General features: G+C 37.6%; 2 protein-coding genes across 2 annotated transcripts in view; one reads left to right on the forward strand and one right to left on the reverse strand.

Annotated features, from left to right (window-relative positions):
- pms1 (PMS1 homolog 1, mismatch repair system component) overlaps nt 1-2935 on the reverse strand; it is a 28117-nt gene extending 25182 nt beyond the window's left edge. Inside the window, 4 exon segments of the mRNA XM_055163714.1 lie at nt 203-385; nt 2171-2314; nt 2612-2655; nt 2808-2935. Of these exon segments, the coding sequence (XP_055019689.1) occupies nt 203-385; nt 2171-2314; nt 2612-2655; nt 2808-2919 (483 nt within the window). The 5' untranslated portion in view covers nt 2920-2935.
- A 662-nt stretch (nt 2936-3597) lies between these two features.
- Nucleotides 3598-18523, forward strand: ormdl1 (ORMDL sphingolipid biosynthesis regulator 1). The gene is made up of 4 exons (XM_020933286.2): nt 3598-3722; nt 7206-7385; nt 10671-10822; nt 12694-18523. The coding sequence occupies exons 2-4, from the start codon at nt 7212-7214 to the stop codon at nt 12827-12829; spliced, it is 462 nt and encodes a 153-aa protein (XP_020788945.1). The 5' UTR covers nt 3598-3722; nt 7206-7211; the 3' UTR covers nt 12830-18523.
- The last annotated feature ends 1047 nt before the right edge of the window (nt 18524-19570 follow it).

A 19570-nucleotide genomic window follows, 5' to 3' on the forward strand; every position in this document is an offset into this window, starting at 1 on the left:
AAGGTGGAGTGCTTTCTTTTGAGAGAATGCTGTTTGAGAACTATGCAGGGAGTGTGTGTTAAACATGTGTGAATGAAACAAAACACAATTCCAGGCATGTTTTGATGAGGAAACAACAGTACAATAACAGATTAGAAAACATCTTAATATCAGCCCTTTAATCTGGCAGCTCTACATTCAATGCAAGTTTTAGTATCCTCACCTCGGCCACAGCACAGATAGAGCCCAAAGCCTCTCCTCTGAAACCATAGGTTTGCAGATTCTCCAGGTCATCATGAGAACTGATTTTGGAGGTGAAATGTCGGACGCCCATCACAGGAGCGTCTTCGGCTCTGATCCCAGTCCCGTTATCCCTCACCTCAATGCGCTCCAGGCCAAAGTTCTCCTGGAAAAACAAACACACAAAAGAATACAGGCATTTAGGAAAGTGGATTCTTTTTACATGCATAATAAGTTCAGCTCAGTGCTTTTTATTTGAGCAACATTAAACATTGTGACATCAACATGTAATATTGTTGTACTCAAAAACGAGTAGGAAGAGGTGTAAACTTATAAACTTCTACCCCTCTCTCATTCTAGATGTTGACAGCTATGGCTTGCTTTTGTACACTGAACTTAATCTCACGTACTGTTTAATCTGCAGTTTGTTTTGTCTTTATTACTGGTTCGGACTTTGGGGAACTTGAGTCTTTGCCATGGCTGCATCCACTCTCTGGAACTCTCTCCCCCTTCAGAAACTCATTGAACACCTTAAAAAAAAACCTGCTCAAAACACACCTTTTCACATGCCTTCTCCTCATGATTGTTTTGTCTGTCCTGTCTATTGTCTGTCCTATCCTATTTTTAGTGTTACTTTATTGTGAAGCGTCTTTGTGTTACTGTGAAAAGAGCTATATAAAACTCATGTATTATAAAATAATAATAATACTAATAATAATAACAACAACAACTACAGTCGGAATAGCTGAATACTAATACCAAAACAATTATTTTACCATTAACACACAATTAGTAAGTTCCTATGCAGTAATTGTAGTACATTCTAACTTTTTATTATTGTCTTATTTTGTTTGGCAGGATTTAATTTTGTTGTTTATTTGTGTATTTGTTGTTTAATTTCCATAAATTTTTTCCTTGCTCTCAATTCATCCTCCTTCTGCTTATTTTCTATAAAGTATGCAGTATATATTTAAGCAGTTTTTTAGCTCTTCAGTTAAACTAGCTAGTGTTGTTATGATACAAAAAATTCAACAAAAAAGATTTCATCGCGTGCATAACTATTAGGAAAGAGGGGTATGCAAAAATATTGAAATATTGATATTTTGTATCATTTAATGTGATGATACAGGATCAATCTTGTGGGCTGATGTATCAATATATATCGCCAAGAGTAGTTTTTGGTATATTTTACTAAATTATTTTGTTACAGCACTACAGTTTTCTTGATTGTTCAGAAGAAAGAAGCTCTTTTCTGCAACACATTTGACATTTTCACTGTTTTGATGATTAAAATGGGTGTGCTTCTTTGCATTTTGCACAAGAAGTGGTTTAAGACTTTTAGAGATACATATTGCAATGTATCGTAGCCTATGTATCGAGGTATGTTTCGTATCAGCAACTTCTTAATGATACCCAGCCCTATTAGGCAAGTTGTATTTATGAGGACTAATTTCATAATTGAACAACTACAGTGCTCTTGCTCAATCCAAAATGTTAATAAACCTCAAAACCTGAATAACAAAGAAAGTAAACGTGAAGTTTGGCCTTTCCTAGGAAAAAATGTATGTGTACACAATTATTGGACAACTATTAATGTGCAGAATTATGTGACACTGTTGACTATTTGCAACAAAACTTCTGATGGTTCTGTGATCACGCCTCAATAGCTTTTTAACTTCAATTTCCCTCTGAAAGCCTTTTTGTAATTTTTGACTTTTCAGAGTCAGTTAAATCTCTTTTTTGGCCCAATATAGGGTGCTGATCTCCTTAGGCCACACCATCTCTTGTTAGACAAATACACATCACTTGATATGATTTAAATCAAATAAGAATTCAAATTTTTACAGCTTGGATTTTAAACGAGTCCAGAAGAAACGACAAAAAGACAATTGTGTCAATTCAATTTGCAGCCCTATTATCAACACCATAATGAATACAGACTGAGCTTTACCAGTTTGACATCAACACTGGTGGCCTCTGCGTCCAGGGCGTTCTCCGTCAGCTCCTTCACCACGTTCAGCACCGACGTGATGACCTGAGAGCTGGACAGCAGGCGCACCGTGTGGGCAGAGAGCTGGTGCATCTTCACACAAATCTACACACAACAAAACTGTCACTTAGACTCAAGTCACATTTTAAATATTGAATGCATTTAAATATAGCTCATGTCATGTCTCTCTCTGCAACTGCTGCTGTGAGCCTCATCATTTTGGTTTTAAAAAGTTATTCTGTTTAACTTTTTTAAAATATATTTATATCATAGTACATCATTTTTTAAAGGGAGGATTGTGGTGTATTTATTTACTTTATCTTACATTTCGACCAGTCTTTGCCAACTTTAAGAAACATTCATTTGGATTCATATTAAAGTATAACCATATATGTTACTTACAATAATGTCGCAATTTAGCGATCCATGCAAGTCGTGCACAATCCCTTTAACCATATAAAAAAACGGAAATTCATGCAAAATATCACCATATCAGGATTTAGATTTTTTGGTTCATTCTTAAAACAATTTCAGCAGTTTAACTTAAACTAAAATATGCAATCAAGGAGAAGAAAACATGAACATAAATGCGACTTACCTCTAGTTTTCTCTAACAATGATACTGGACAGAATATAATAGAATAATTATAATAGAATATTAAATAAAGCGTAGATTTTTTAAAGAGTGGCTTTTTCATAACAAAATCCATGAGGCGCAATGCGGAAGTAGAGCACGCTCCCGCCCCGTCTGCTGCGCGCTGATTGGCTCATTCCGGAGGCGAGACAAACGTGAGATAGGTTTTTCCCTGGGTTTGTCTTACAGGCACAAGCATTTTACCATACGCTTCTCCGTTAGACCCTCTCTAGCATCCTCTGCTCGATCTGGCCCTCTCCTCTGCAATTTCTGATTATCTAATTATATCTAAATTAAGAAATAAATAACATAAATATAAAATGTCTATTCAACATTCAAATTTTGATTAGAATATAATTAATTATTGTCAGTTTTTGTTCATAGTATATATAGTTAATAGTATAGTTATACAGTAGGAAATCCCTGTAAATGTTAGCACCGTAAATTCATATTATTTGCACATATTATTTGGTTATTGTACTTTATTATTTATTTAAGTTAAATAATGTATTAATCGTTTTGTATTTTAAACACCCGTGAAATGATACACTTAATCAAATCTACTTACAGGCAAATAGCTCTTGAGTAAAAATGCTTTTTAGTTTTAAGTACGCTGATAAATAATAATTAATCATATAATAACTTTGTACAGTCAAATATTTGTATTAATTTAGTAAAAGCTATTTGAGTTTGATGGGCGGTGCTTAGCCTGACGAGACAAACTCCGGGGTTAAACTATTTTAGTCAAAGGTCCCACGTCGATTTCCGTTCGCCTGCAGACTCAGAGCTGTTTTTGTGCAGAACTCAGAGAAGAAATCTTGCTTTTTCTGTCTTAAGCGGCGTTATTTCACATTCTCCTTCATCTGAACTCGTTTAACAGTAAGTCTGAACAATTAAACCACTTTTATTTGAAAAGAGATCACGCTACCGGTTTGCTTTTTATGCGTAATTAGGCCATTGTGAACTTGGTTTTTAAAAACGCTCCCTCAGGCCACTTCGCATCATTGTTATAACACTGTTTGGTAACTCTTTATTTACTGTATAGTCTTGTCGATGTAAATGAACAAAAGTGACTGAAATAGCATAGAGAACAATTCAGAAAAACTCTTAAAAGCTTTGTGAATATAATTTAGCTAGTAACAAATAACATCAAGATTAAAACAGGAGTGTAATAGAACCAAACCAGGTCTTTAGTTGGACAACATTAGATCTTAAATGGGACCAAACCAGAACTAAACCAAGACCAAGTGTAAATTAGGACTGTAGTGTGTGAAACCAGGTGTGAGATTGGACTTGAGGAGGACTGAGCTGAATTGGTTTGTATTGAAACCAGGGCGAAACCAGGTCAAAAAACATTGCCTGTGTAGGATTTTTCCAGGATAGTTTGTTAACTTCCTAAACATTGAATTAGGTTTTGAGGATTGCAATATTCTTGGGTTCATGATCTAGTCCGGGTACAGTTCAGGTTCAGGTTTAGTGGGTTAAAGTCCTCTTTTAGTCCTTGTTCAGGGGAAGGTTAGTCCTGGTTCATTCCCATTTCAGGGCTGGTTTAGTCCAGGCTTTGTCCTGACTTAGTCCAGGCTTTGTCCTGGTTTAGTCCTGGTTACGTTCTGGTTTAGTCTTGTTCCATTCTTTTTCAGTCCTGGTTCAGTCCTGGTTCAGTCCTGGTTCAGTCCTGCTTCAGTCCTGCTTCAGTCCTGCTTCAGTCCTGCTTCAGTCCTGCTTCAGTCCTGTTTTAGTCTTGCTTTAGTCTTGCTTTAGTCCTTCAGGATTAGTTCAGTCCTGCTTCAGTATTGGTTCAGTCCTGATTCAGGCCTGGTTCAGGGTTAGTTCAGTTCATTTCAGTTAGTCCTGGTTGAGTCCCAGTTCAGTGTTAGTTTAGTCCTACTTTAGTCCTGCTTTAGTCCTGCTTTAGTCCTGCTTTAGTCCTGCTTTAGTCCTGCTTCAGTCTTGCTTTAGTCCTGCTTCAGTCCTGCTTCAGTCTTGCTTTAGTCCTGCTTCAGTCCTGCTTTAGTCTTGCTTTAGTCCTGCTTTAGAGTTAGTTCAGTCCTGCTTTAGAGTTAGTTCAGTCCTGGTTCAGTCCTGGTTCAGTCCTGGTTCAGTCCTGGTTCAGTCCTGCTTTAGTCCTGCTTTAGTCCTGCTTTAGTCCTGGTTCAGTTTCATGGACAAACATGTGCTGAACTTTGATATTAAAAGTTAAAATGATTTGTTCCATTCAAGACGTTAGTTATAAGCTGCCGTTTCAGTTACATTTTCACCTCAGACCATAAGAACGTGCCTTATGTCATTGCTCCTGTCGACTGCTCCAAAAACTGAAAGTGTCTCAACAGTTATAGAACAGAATGTGATACCTTTCCAGAACCTTCTTTCCAATAGACTTCCTTTTAAAATGAGTTACAAAACTTACAGCTCCAATGGAAATAATATGACCTTAATTACAAATCCGGATCAGACTTTTTGTCGTAGGTTAAAGCTGCACTGCATTACTTTTCTGGTGGCTGCCTGTCTCCATGGAGATAAGTTAATGCTTTGACTGGAATTTTCCACAGTATGGCATTAAACACATCTTTTTATGTTTCGATGGCTTATAAAAAGCTTGGAAAAACATGCATTCTTTCTGGGACTGGGGGTTGCCTCTCCACAGACATGTCTCTTGTATCTCAGATTTTATTTTTTATTTTTATTTATGTTTGTGACCTAAATATAATACTACTACTAAGAGTACTCCTCGCAGATTTTGATTGATTTTGTGTTTTTGATAAAGATTTGTGTTGAATTTTGTTGAAACGACTGTTTTCAGCAGGCCTCAGACTATAATAAAAAATACTTTTACTTTGCAGTTCAGTTCAAAAATGTTGTGTAGAAAGTATAGATATGTGTTCTCTCAAATGGAGTGAAGTAAAAGTATCCACAGAACAATTTACTTAAGTACAGATAACTAAAATGTATACTGAGCTGAGGTAACTGGCTTATTGTTGCGCAACAGAAGAACTTGTTAGTGAGATGAGTTAAATTGTGTTATTATTTCACACCTATCACCCAGTTATCTTTTTAACATTTCACTTTTTTTATCCAAGTGGTTGTGTGAGTATTTTTTTGTGTGTTACTTTTTGGTATTTTGGACATGAAGCGTTACCCTGTCAGCAGTATTCTTGTAAGTGTTTTTGCACATTTGTGATAGTCGCCGGATGCCATCAATCTTTATGACACAAGAAAAAAAAGTGGCAAACTGTCCAGGATTATTTCTCATGCCTTGGGTCATATCAGTCATGACCTATATAATGTCTTCCCTGAGCACAGACTGAGCTGTTACAGTGAGCACTTCATGAAACTTAAACTCAGTAGATTATTTAGTTCTGCTGAGGAAAGTGTGCCAAAGGTCAAAGTTTAACCACATTATATAAGATGTTTGTTATCACCGCTTCTCAGACAAAGTCCAGACTGAACCATGTGTCAAAAAGATAACATTTTTATATCTTTTGCATTTTTAACTTCTCTGCCAACACACACCGTATTTAGATCACCATGTAATTTTTATTTTTTAAAAGGCTATATTTGAAAAGAACATATGAACGTGTTTAATAAGGTTTAGTTTCATGTTTTGTCGCTCTGACACCCCCTCTCCTTGCTTTGCATGTTAAGTCACTCCCCCTTCAGTGCGCTGTCATAACACAATCAGCGTGCATCCCGCTAATGAAACTACTGCACATTGGATCAGGTTTGGGAAGTTGCTGTGTAGTTTTGTGCCATGTTTTTAATAATGCTTTAGTCCTATACAGCGCTTTTCCAGTTGCTCAAAATCACTTTACAATATCATGCATTCTTCATTCACTCCACACTCTGAGGTGATAAACCACTATATGTAGCCACAGCTGCCCTGGGACAGATTGAGGGTCGCCCTTCTGACCACCACCAACACTCACGACAACAACCGTTTTTGCCACTGGCTGCCCACTGTGGCTTCAAAGATTAGACTAGATCAGGCTTTGACAAGGAGGTTTTTATGGAGAACTGTTGTGTGGGAGCATGGTTGACGTAGGCTTGTGGGTGGAGCATTGCACAGAATCTTACAGCTAACTGTAAAGTGTTTGAATAAGACCCGGGAGAGGACCCTAAATTACTCAAACATCCATGGTAACCTCTTCAGACATGTTTTTGATGAAAAAACATGTTATAATATAATCGATTTTGCATAATACCCCCTCTTAAAAGTAAACATTTAATTCAAGAAGCATTTTTATAATCCACTTTTGCTTTCCATCCATAAGATATGAGCTCTTTCAAAACTGTGAGTATGTAACAAATATAAACTAGACTGCATTTCTGGAAGTATCTCTAAAACCTGTCTCTGTTTTTGTGCAGGTGGAGATGAACGTGGGCGTGGCACACAGTGAGGTGAACCCAAACACGCGAGTCATGAACAGCCGGGGCATCTGGCTTACTTACACTCTGGGGGTCTGCACTCTGCACGTGGTCCTGCTCAGTATCCCATTCTTCAGTGTCCCTGTGGTGTGGACCCTCACCAACGTCATTCACAACCTCGTAAGGATCCTATGGTTTAGTCCCTGGTTTAGTCATTACTTTGGTTCCTGGTTCAGAATCTATTTTGGGGCAGTATCTGAATCAGCCTCATGTGTCTCTATGAGGAAGTCCTTAAGCTGCACAAAACAATTGGACTTCACATAGTTTTAACATGACACAATTACCCCGTCGCTGGGTTAAAAATAGAGCTGTTCTATAAGCATCAGAGCAGGCAGGGTCTTATATAACTTTTGTTTATTTATACTGACTCTGACACAGATGTTGAACTTTATGCCTTTTTTTGTTTCATGTGGATAGGCTCAGTAATTAGAGATATGAACCATAAACCAAGTCAGCAAATCTGTGATCAGACAGTTACACAGCAAACTCCACCTGAGAGTTATTGCGAACACTTACATAACCTAGACCAAATTTGATTAATTACTATTGTAAATAGGGCTGGGTATCATTAAGAAGTTGCCAATATGATACATACCTTGATACATAGGCCTTAATATGATAAGTTTTTTGATACAGTGCACTTTCAATTCAGTACAAATCAATATGATATATTTCAGATTGATTTGATATGGTTCAGTGAAAAATTTGTGGTGATACTAAAAGGCTACGAAGTCTATTAAGTCGACTAAGTTTGTGCAAAGTTAATATGAAAAACACCCATTTTATTCATCAAAACAGTGAAAATGTCAACACAATTGTAGTTCTTTCACTAAATAATTTAATAAAAAATACCAAAAATTACTCTTGGTGATATATCGATACAGCAGCTCACCATATCGATACTGCATCATCAAACTAAACGATACAATATATCAATATTTTTGCACACCCCTAAATTTCAATGTGTTATTTTGAACTTTGCACACTAATAAATTGACAATGGTTTTATGTTTTAAAGGCATCTAACTGTGCACCATCTAAGCCTTGCCCTCTTACATCAACTCAGTTTTTTGCCATCGGTAAAATTAGTAGCTCTCCGGCATTTTCGTTTTGTAACGCTCGCTCACTGGATGCAAAAGGTTGGAGATCCCTGTCCTAGAGTAAAGTAGATTTTATTCAGAATAACAAAAAATTTGCGTCATGTAAAAATGGTTTATGTGAATGATTTGTGACATGGAATGAGCTCCTTACTTTGGGTTGCCAGATCCTACAGCTAAAACCTATTTGTCATGTTATTTTAAAACCAGCAGGGTTCAGATCCTAATCGAGTAGTATTGTATGCTAAAAATATTTGTAGCTTTTAGAATGATCTTGAGCTGTATCAGAATAAGTGTAAGAGCACGGACCACTATGGAACCTACCTGGACCACTGAGGGATTACACACATACAATAAGGACACATGGCAACACAAAAAGCACAATTACTTAATGTTGAAAATCACATTCTATCATCATATTGAGTCTATTCCTTAATATTGAAATTGAGTTTGAAATGTTAGTATGGATTCGTGACAACACTAGTAGGAGTGCTAGTTTTGTGTTTACTTTGAGAACAAGTGTAACATGAGTGTAAAGTAAACATTGACTTTAAAATAATTAGCTTGCACAGTCTGGACGATAACATGTTTATAGCAACTTGGAGGATATTAAAAGAACCCCACAGGCTTTTAATATTTTTTTTTAATTAGTAGTTTTTATGTAAGTATTTAAACCCTGTTTCTTATTTGCGGGGTTTCTATGCATGTTATTGTTGAATGCAGATAATTTTCTCAGTTTCTTATCTTTATATTATAGTTTAATCTAGATTTTTCCCCATTTCTTGTCTGCAGGGCATATATGTATTTTTTTTTTTTACCAAGTTATGCCACACATCTGCCACTTTCCACTGGTATCTGTGCTAGCAAATGTAGATTTTTGACAATATTTCTTCACGACCAGGTTAAGGTTAAGGTTAGAATTAGGGTTAGGTTCATTTGTTTAAGGTTAGAGTGTTGTGACAGGTTAGCAAACCGGGTCTTGGCAGAATTGCGTTGGGGGAAATAATGTTAAATGTAGTTTGGTATTTCTCCTTGTTCCTTGTCTGCAGGGTTTATGTGTTTGTTATTGTTGAATGTTTTTCTTTGTTCCTTGTCTGCAGGGCTCATTATATTTAAAAGTACACTGATGTTTCTTCCTGGTCTTTGTCTGAAGGGCTTATGCGTTTGTTATAGTTGAATGTAGGTTAAGATTTGTCCCTGTTTGTTGTCTGCAGGACATGTTTGTATGTTATAATCATAGATATTGAATGGTAGATCTCACATTGACTACCACCGTCTATTGGAACGAATGCGTCAGCAAAGCCGCCATCTTGGTGCATAATTAAAGTAGCCTACCTTAAATTGGCAAGTTTTATTTTCTTAGTCTCTTACCGATGTTAGACGTGTATTTACAACTGAGTCGCCAATAAAGTGATAGAGAAGAGATTTTTGTTAACATAGCCTACTTTTATATTCAGGATGTCCATCCATCCATTTTCTTCTGCTTAACCTGGGGCCGGATCACATTCAAAATGTTATGGATATTATGACATTTTTCACATTCTTCCATTTGAAATAAACAATACAATACAATAAACTACTCCTACTACATGCAGGACAATGCGAACATCCATTTACATGTAACCAACCATTTGCTTGCTTGTATAAGAGCTGTAGACAGTGATGCAATATACAGGTTTGAGTACAGAAGCTGCTTGTATAAGTTTGAAAAGAACACTGACAATGAAATAACTACTGTATACAATATATACAGAAGCTGTCTGCTTGCATAAGTTTGGAAAAAGAACATTGACAATGAAATGACTATACAGTATATTCGGAAGTTTTGAGGCTGCTTGTATAAGTTTGGAAAAAGAACTATATACAACATACTAACTATACAACATATCGTTGCTGTCCAATGAAAACCACTAGGTCAGTTTTTTCTGACATACATACTGTTGAGTTGAGCATTGGGGGTGGCTCTGTGTCTACTATTAATATCCTTGTAACAACACTATCTTACACAGCTTCTCCCGCAAACTGCTGCGCTGTAGTTTTAGAGTATGCACTTTAGCCACATGGTGCTTTCTCAACTTGTAAAAACAAGACACGATACGTGAAATTAGATTGTAGAAAATTGTCGCAAAAGTGTGGCATCTCTGCTCGCTGATACTGTGACTATTTAGATCATGGAAGCGCTGTACCAAGAGGCTGGCAGTATTAACACATGCCAAGAGGCTGAACGCGAACTCTACCGTTTAATATTTGTTTAATATCTATGTGTTATAGTTTAATGTAGATACTTTTCCCTGTTCCTTGTCTGCAGGGCATGTACGTGTTCATGCATGCGGTTAAAGGCACTCCGTTTGAGACTCCTGACCAGGGAAAGGCCAGACTCCTGACCCACTGGGAGCAGCTCGACTATGGCATCCAGTTCACCTCCTCCAGGAAGTTCTTCACTATCTCACCCATCGTCCTGTGAGTCCAGAGGAAACACTTATGTCTAACTCTACATCACCTCCTTAAAGTGGATATGACAAGTACACTTAAAAACATATCATGAGTCCACTATTTAGTTATAATTTATGTCACCTGTCGATCATTATGCTCTAACATGTGCATTTTAAATCACAGTATTCCTCTAAAACTACTTAAAGAAACAATACTACTGACTTCCATGTTAGAAAACTGCAGATGTTAGTTGGTGTCATAATAACAAAGTGCCACATGCAGTCAGCACCTCTATTGGATAGCTGCATATCACATTAGCGAGAAGCAGATTTTTTTTTTTTCCATTTATACCAAAATGACCACCTGACGCTGCTGAATCTTAAGTTTATCACCGATTAAGAAAATAAAACTGGAGAATGAAGTAAGTACAGAGCAGAGCAGTTGATCGGCAAAATGCAGAGCCCCTGTTTTAAGCGATTAAAGATCAGTTCAGTTTAATTTCTACTTCAGATTAATAGATCCAGTAAAGACTAAATGTGCAGCTAATTTGGCATAAACACTACATTCAAATAGCAGCTTGTCTTTTTGTCTTATTCTTGTGAGGCTGGGGATGCGCGCTCAAAACCTGGCAACCTTGACACAAGCCTTCATTTAGTCAGTCAATTGTACTGGTCACAATATAATCACAACGCAAACGCAAAATATAATCATGTGAACATTTTATAAACAGAGACTAGGCTTGTCATGATAATTACTATACCCACTTATCATTCAATACACGACCGACTGAACCATAGTTTTTTGGGCTCACCCTTTATGTACATTTTCTGTGCACTACCACCGTACTATGTTAAAGGGACAGTCCGGAATTTTGGACATAGGACCTCATTTTCTAGTCAGCCAGAGTGTTGGAGACGTGTGGAGACACTTTTTAAAATATTCCATCCAGTACTTGTATTTGCAGAGGTCACTGGTGCTAGGCTAGTGCATGTCAGTGGCCATAGTTAGCCTGCCACTAAAAACAGTCTTACCCACTCCACAAAACACCCGAAGCAAATCTTTATTACACCAGACTGTCTAGATGAATGTCTGTGTCAACAGAATAATTTTAGAAGTAAAACCAACCTTGCATTTGAAGGATTTATGTCTGATCAGCAGCAGTGAGTTGTACTTCCTGATAGAAAGCTTGGCAGCGGTTGACTGATATATGAGAAAATAGTCCCTCAGCATGTGACAATTCACATAGTTTTATTTCACACGTTATTTTATCAACACAGACATTTACATCGAGAGTCTGGAGTAATAACAGATTTGCTTCGGGTGTTTTGTGGAGTGGGTAAGATTGTTTTTAGTGGCAGGCTAACTATGGCCACTGACATGCACTAGCCTAGCACCAGCGACCTCTGCAAATACAAGTACTGGATGGAATATTTTAAAAAGTGTCTCCACACGTCTCCAACACTCTGACTCACTAGGAAATGAGGTCCTATGTCCAAAATTCCAGACTGTCCCTTTAAGATTTAAGCCATAAATGGTTGACTACATAACTTCTATGACTCATTACAGATGCAAACTAAGCACTGAAGTGTTTCATTCTGCTGTTTATTTGTTGCAGCTCATGATTTTTTTTTTTAGCAATATTGTACATTTTAGAACTGTTTTTGTGGTTTAATTTTGCTCTTGGGTTTTTGTGTCAGTGCCATAAATTATTTTCAGTATTATTGTGTATTGTCTATATTTTCTTCAGCAGACTGCATGCTTCAAAAAGGGAAATCTAAATGTTAATGTTTTTTTTAACTGTCCGTTTATGTTATATTCATCATTCAGAAGGTTTGATTTTTGTGAATTTATGAGTTCCCTATATTTATTATAACATTCATTTCTTTGTTTTTTTTTAGATATTTCTTGGCGAGTTTTTACACAAAGTACGACACGACGCACTTCGTCATAAACACAGCGTCTCTACTGAGCGTGCTCATCCCAAAACTGCCCCAGCTACACGGAGTCCGCATCCTCGGCATCAACAAGTACTAGAACTTAACCAAGTCCTGGTCTAGACCTGGTCCAGACCAAGACCCCAACTCCACAGGATCCTCAGCTTCAGCAAGAACTAGACCTGAATCAAGTCCGAGTCTAGACCTGATCCAGACCAAGGAGTCTGCATCCTCAGCATCAACAAGGACTAGACCTAAACCAAGTCCTAGTCCTAGGTCCTAGTCTAGATCTGGTCCAGACCAAGATCATGGAGTCCTTATCCTCTGCATCAGCATGAACTAGACCTGAACCAAGTCTGAGTCAAAGTCTAGACCCCAGCTGCACACTGAGTCATAGGCTTCAACGAGTACTAGTTCTGGTCCGACTCTAGACCGTGATCTGGTCCAAGACCCCAGACTCCTTAGCTCCCAATCCTAAATCTCAAATCCCAAATCCTAAACCCAGACCAGTCCTCTCCTAAATCTATCCTCTCATATCCCAAAGTCCGGAATCTTCTATGGAGACCAAGAATTAAGACTTAATTTGGGACCAAGTCTAGATCCAAGTCCAGACCTTGGTCCTGGTCTGTAAGTATTAGACCCAGTCGATTCTGTGCCTGTGTGAGTCCCAGCTAACCCAGTATGATACATGTACACCGGCCTGTCACGATACACGATAAACAACAGAGGTGGTAGAGGAGCCATAAACTGTACCCAAGTAAGAGTAGCGCTACTTCAAAATAATATTACTCGAGTAGAAGTACAAAGTATTGATCCAAGAAATTACTTAATGTATTTAGGGGAAGTGAGAGTAACTTGAAGAGTAAATTGGGTATTTTCAAATGACAGACACAAAAATGAGTCCACAAGCACTGCAAGAAACACAAATGTTCAAATCATTTCAAGTATCGTGCGGGAAAAGTACTCTGAAAAGTATAATTTCTTTAAAAATTAACTCAAGTAAATACAACTGAGTACTACCCACCTCTGATAGACTAGTATACTAGTAGTAGTCCTCTTGACAGGCTTGCATATACACAGTAAATACATTATTATTGGTGTTTAGAAGAAGTAAAGGTTACGCTATGAAGAGAGTGGGGTGTAATCGTTTGGCAATATTTAAAGGTACACTATGTAACTTTTCTGATGGAGCGTCTGCCACCCGCTCGACTCCTTGGAGATGTTATTTCATTGCCCCGAATGTTCCAAAGTAGGACAGTATCTCTACGAAGATGATAACGCCACCAGGTCAAGTCGTTTTTCTGTAAGTAAAAACGCTTTTATTGCATAAAAGTGACAGATGATTTTAATGCCATACTGTGGAACATGCGTAGCCAGGCTGGCGCCACCTAGTGCCTCCGCTCTATTTAATTTCTCTCCAGTGACTAGGTCAGGAATCGGAATACACTAGACTGCAAAAAACCCGGAAGTGCGAGTTCAGGCACCAGCCAATCAGCGAAGAGCCATATATTCAGTGTTGTCAACAATTCCTGAGATCGAGGATTTAAAGCCAGAACAAAGAGAATGTTTGGTGAATTTTATCAAGGGGAAAAACGTTATTGTCCTTCTTCCTTCGGGATTTGGGAAAAGCTTAATATACCAGTTAGTCCTGTTAGCCGTGCATTACATACATCACGACCAAACAGCAGCGATTGGTTAAATGATAAAAAGTGAAACCGGCTGATGAATCAGGCTAGCAAAACTATGGACTGCAGCAAAAAAGAAACTTGTCCACTTGTAAAAAAATATACAAAAACTGTAAAAAGTCACCCTTTGCTTTAATCACTACTTTACACTTTTGTCTTTCGTTTCATCATTACATACGTCACGACCAAATAGCAGCGATTGGTTTAATAAAAAAAGAACCCACCCACCGTCAAGTGAATGAATCCTAATGCCGCGAGGTCAGACAGTTTCTACGAAGTGAAACCAGCTGATGAATCAGGCAAGAACATTCCGGGCTAGGCAATAATATTTCAATAGGGGTGCGACAAGATACAATTTCCACAAAGCGAGACAAAACATGAGATTAGATCTATGAGAACAAGACAAGACGAGCTCATGACATTCTTTACAAGAATTGCGCAATCAATTTCCCCAATTTTGGTCTCACCATTTTTGATTTACTTTTTGTGCAGGTCATCGTAGCAGCACTTTTTGGGACTACAGCTTCTTAAAAAAAAATTAACTCACCAGTACTTCGTTTTGTTATGCAATCCAAACATAAAAACATGGGGGGAAAAAATCCCACAAGATAATTTTCAGTTTGTGCACATAATCTCGCTGTAGTTTTGTCTCTTCTTGTCTACATTCCAATAGTGGCAGACTCTACCGGAAAAGCGACATAGTACACCTTTACTTTTTCAAACGATAAATTTTTCGAGTTGAAATGTGACAATAATATGACCTAAAACTTGAGTCTGTGGTACAGCTGGTTCTGTATTTTGCAACATCAACAATTTATTCCAAGTTCCAAGTTTTTTTGTTTTACATGAGCCGCGGCCTGTCCGTATACTGAGAATGAAAATGTCCTCTGTCTGCAGGTGAAGGCTCTGGCGACACGGGTTCAGTTACGATTGATGCGTTTTACAAGTCAGAACGTAGACTGCAGACGGTTCCTTTTAGAGTTGTAATTTGCTAAATGACTTTTTTGCTTTGGTATTTCTAACAGAACCTGATAACGTTTCACTTTTCTGTCGTATTTTTGCAATCCATCAGAAATGTTCTAATGTTAAATGTCTCGGTTGAGGTTTAAATATTGCGTAGAGTGAATGGTTTGTAATATTAACAGCAAACATGGAGAAACTTCACTTTATTCTTATTTGTTTACTGTATTTTCCACACTATAGGACACTCTGGATTATAAAGCGCACTGTCATTGAATGGTCTATTTTTGAACTTTTTTCACAAATAAACCGCACCGGACTTTAAACGAAACACAACGGTTGGATGGGTCAGTGGGACTTTGTTTGTTTGTGGTGTTCACGGTGACTCTGGGCTTTGTTCAGTTGTGGCGTGTAGGGAGGGTGCTGTCTGGGACCGCTGGATTGTTGGCATGTTCGGAGTGACTCAGTTGTTCAGTTGTGTCTAGAAGTGGCACATCGCACTCGCTTTTTCGGTTCGTTCCTGCGTTCCGTTCCTCGTCGGCGTGGAGTGATGAGTGTGGCTGCGGGTGTCTGCTCCATGCGTGTTTGTAGTTTACTGAAGCCGTGCTGGGACACCTGAGTGGATTCGTGTATAGGGCGCTGTGGATTGTGGCGCGTGGTCGTTTTTTGGGGTTGGAGGCTTAAGAGCGTGCCCTATAATGCGGAAAATACGGTACGTTTCTTTTTGACCTTTTTGTTTTTTTTTTACAACCATTTCAAAATGATCTTGTAGACATTTTTATCTATCCCCTCTTGTTCATATCTTACCCTGTTGAAGTGCCTATGACAGGTTAGACTGCACAATCTCTTCATATATAATTCACATCATAATATTTGAGATTTGACCGAAAATCTTGCTTAGTTTTCCCTAATTTGACAGTTTTGGTGAGGTTTATGATTTTACCTCCATAGCTGTTACCTAGCAACCACTACAATACTATAAACAATGACTAGAACTCCTCTAATTTACACAATAGTTATGATTCGAGGACTGAAAATAAATTACAACACCTTTTACTTTGACAAATGAATGTGTAAACTGTCAGAAAAATGTGTTTCTTGCGCGTAAATTGTCATAAAATTTTGATGGAATTTTCTGACGATGTAGGTACAGGGATTTTGTTTTTCACAGCTGCTTCCTGTATTGTCAACTATGGAGCTCAACAGTGACCACCCACTCAGGTTCTGAAAGTACATTTTTCCCACAGGCTTTGTGAAAAATTCTAATGTTAAGAGCTCAAAGACAGACAGCACATTTAAAAAGCAAGATTATGTGCAGTGCTTTAATAACTAAATACAAGTTTCAGAAATGGGTTTTAAATGAAATGATGAGACTTTTGGTCATTAGTTTCCTCAGATCATTCAAACTTTTAATGTTTTTTTTCCCCAGAGTCTGTGGGGAAAAATTAACGGGAATTTTACTTCCAGAACCGGGGTGTGGACAGTCACTGCTGACCTCCATTTGATTCCACAAAATGACCACAGGTACAATCCCACCAAACCAAGTTCTAATGAAATAAATGTGAAAACCTGTCATACGCACTTTCAGTCTGGATCTGTATCTAGTATCAAACGACTGGTTGCCATAAGCATTACGAACTCATGTGAATGTAATTATGTACTTTTAGCCCGAGCTGTCCCGGGCTGGCCTGGGACAGGTCTAAGGCATTTTGTGTTATTTTTGTCCTCACATTTACATGACCAGTCAAAAGGGACACACTTTTTCATGTATGTTTCTTCTTTATTTCCATTATTATTTCCACTGTAGATTCTCACTGAAGGCAGCAAAACTATAGCCAGGCTGGCACCACCCAATGCAGGGCGGACAAATTCAAATTCACAGAGGCCAAAATTAAAAACTGGGACCAAGTCGTGGGCCAAACTAAATATTTATTGAAAAATTTGAACAGCATCTGCATGTTTTCTCTTCTTTTGAGATATGTAATGTTAAACCTTTTCTTATTAAAATAAATGTTTAATAATAGTTTTTTTTTTGCTTAAACATTGAATCCAGAACAAGCAGAATATAAAATAACATTTTAGATAAATAATGTCTCTATAGTCTATCTGTAGCCGGTGGGCAGCTCTAATACATAATACTCTAATTATATCACGGGCCAAATTTGGTACTTGGGCCTAAGTTTGACATGTTTGACCTAATGTCTCTGCTCAATTTCATTTCTCTCCAGCGACTAGTCAGGAATCAGAATACGCTAGACGGTTCACAAAGCCCCGGAAGTGTGAGTTCGGGCACCAGCCAACCAATCAGCGAAAAGCCATACATTCTGTTGACAACGATTCCCAAGATTGAGGATTTAAAGCCGGAACAAAGAGAATGTTTGGTGAATTTTATTGACTTGAAAGACGTTATTGCCCTTCTACCTAACGGGATTTGGGAAAAGCTTAATATACCAGTTAGCGGCGCATTACATACGTCACAACCAAATAGCAGTGATAGAGGTTAAATTAAAAAAAAAGTACCCACCTAACATCGAGCGAACAAATCCTAACACTGCGGTTTCCACGAAGTGATGAATCAGGCTAACAAAACTATGGACTGCAGCAAAAAAAGAAACTTGTCCACTTGTACAAAAAGATATAAAAACTGTAAAAAGGTACCCTTTGCTTTAATCACTACTTTGCACATTTGCCTTTCGTTTCTTGACCCTGACGTGACGCAGATGTAAAGTGTGAACCATTTCATTAGACTTCATCAAAAGCTCAAGGGGTTACTGCTCTGTCCACAAAACAAAGGCTGGATACTTTGAGGATTTGAATGAAATATTAAAAAAAAAAATCTAGTTGAGTTATTTACCTTGTTTTCTTCTCTATATAATTCCATGTATGTTGCTTCATATATTTCACGCCTTCTGTTTTATATTTACTGCTTTCTACATTTTAGATGCAAAGAAAAACAACACACTGAATGAGAAGGTGTGTCCAAACGTTTGACTGGTCACGTGTACTGGGTTGTTCCACTTTCAACATGTTTACTTTCCATTAAAACTAGGTGCCAGTGGTGCCTAGAGTGTAGGTACTATAGTGTTTATGTTTTGTAAATGGGTAACAAACTGATTCATATGAAAGTGAATAAAATAGTTGTATTTAAATGTGTTTTTGTGTGATTTTTTTATTTATTTATTTTTTTCGTGAAACACAACTCCAGGTCTGTTTGTGATGAGGAAACAACATTAGAACATAGAACAGAAAATAGTGTAATAAATCACTTCTATCTGTAGAGTTTTCTTAATTGCAAATATTGTGAGTGAGATGTCCGGGATGTGATTCAAGGCAGTTGGATTTCAGGCTTTGTTTTGCCCACAGCTCATCCTCTCTCTTCATACTTTTCTTAATCGTGTTAGAATAGTTGAGGCCAGTTTGTGCTCGAGTCATGTGTTAAATAATGACACTATTTCAAGAATGTAAAGCCAACGTGGGCACATGTTTGTAGAAATGCTGTGGTAGCTTTAATAAATCCTAACAGAACACAGGTTATGCAGATGACATCACAGTGAGTGTTAGTGGTGAGTAAAGACATTTTCTCCCATAAAAGTTCAAAACACAAAATCTAAAGCTGCTCCAGTTTTAAAAAAAACAATATCAAAGTCCACAACTCTGCACAATATTTAGTTTGCACCTGACATCTGAAACAAGAAAATCAAGTAAACGGAAGAAAATCAGAACAGTTACACTACAGGACTACCGCACACACATACACTTTTATCACTGATAGAGACTTTGGATCAGACCATTTTGAACCTTTCTCTCCTTAAATCACATATTTCTGAGTCTGTGTTGCGGAAAATGGCTTTGTGGATAAAAATAAAGGAGAAACAAATCAAAGAAACACATTTAGTCTGTGGTGGAGCCCATAGTTGTACCTCAGCGCCTCTCAGTCAGAATGTTCAGGGGCATTTTTCAAATCAAATTGTCAGTGCAGAACTTCTGTATCAAAAACAAAAGGCAGACACTGCGGAAAAATATTTTATAACTTCAAATGTTCATATTAAAACAGGAAAAATCACTTGGTTTAAAAATGTATTCGTCTAACAAAGAATCAAAAACAGACTTGGATCATGAAATAAAAATCTTCTAGAATCTTCAAAAATGCTGAATTAAATATTACATTAAATAAAAGGTGCACCATGTGCTATTTC

This window comes from Boleophthalmus pectinirostris, unplaced genomic scaffold (genome assembly GCF_026225935.1).
Source record: "Boleophthalmus pectinirostris isolate CB_2022bp ecotype Guang Dong unplaced genomic scaffold, ASM2622593v1 HiC_scaffold_1, whole genome shotgun sequence".
Classification (NCBI taxonomy): domain Eukaryota; kingdom Metazoa; phylum Chordata; class Actinopteri; order Gobiiformes; family Gobiidae; genus Boleophthalmus; species Boleophthalmus pectinirostris.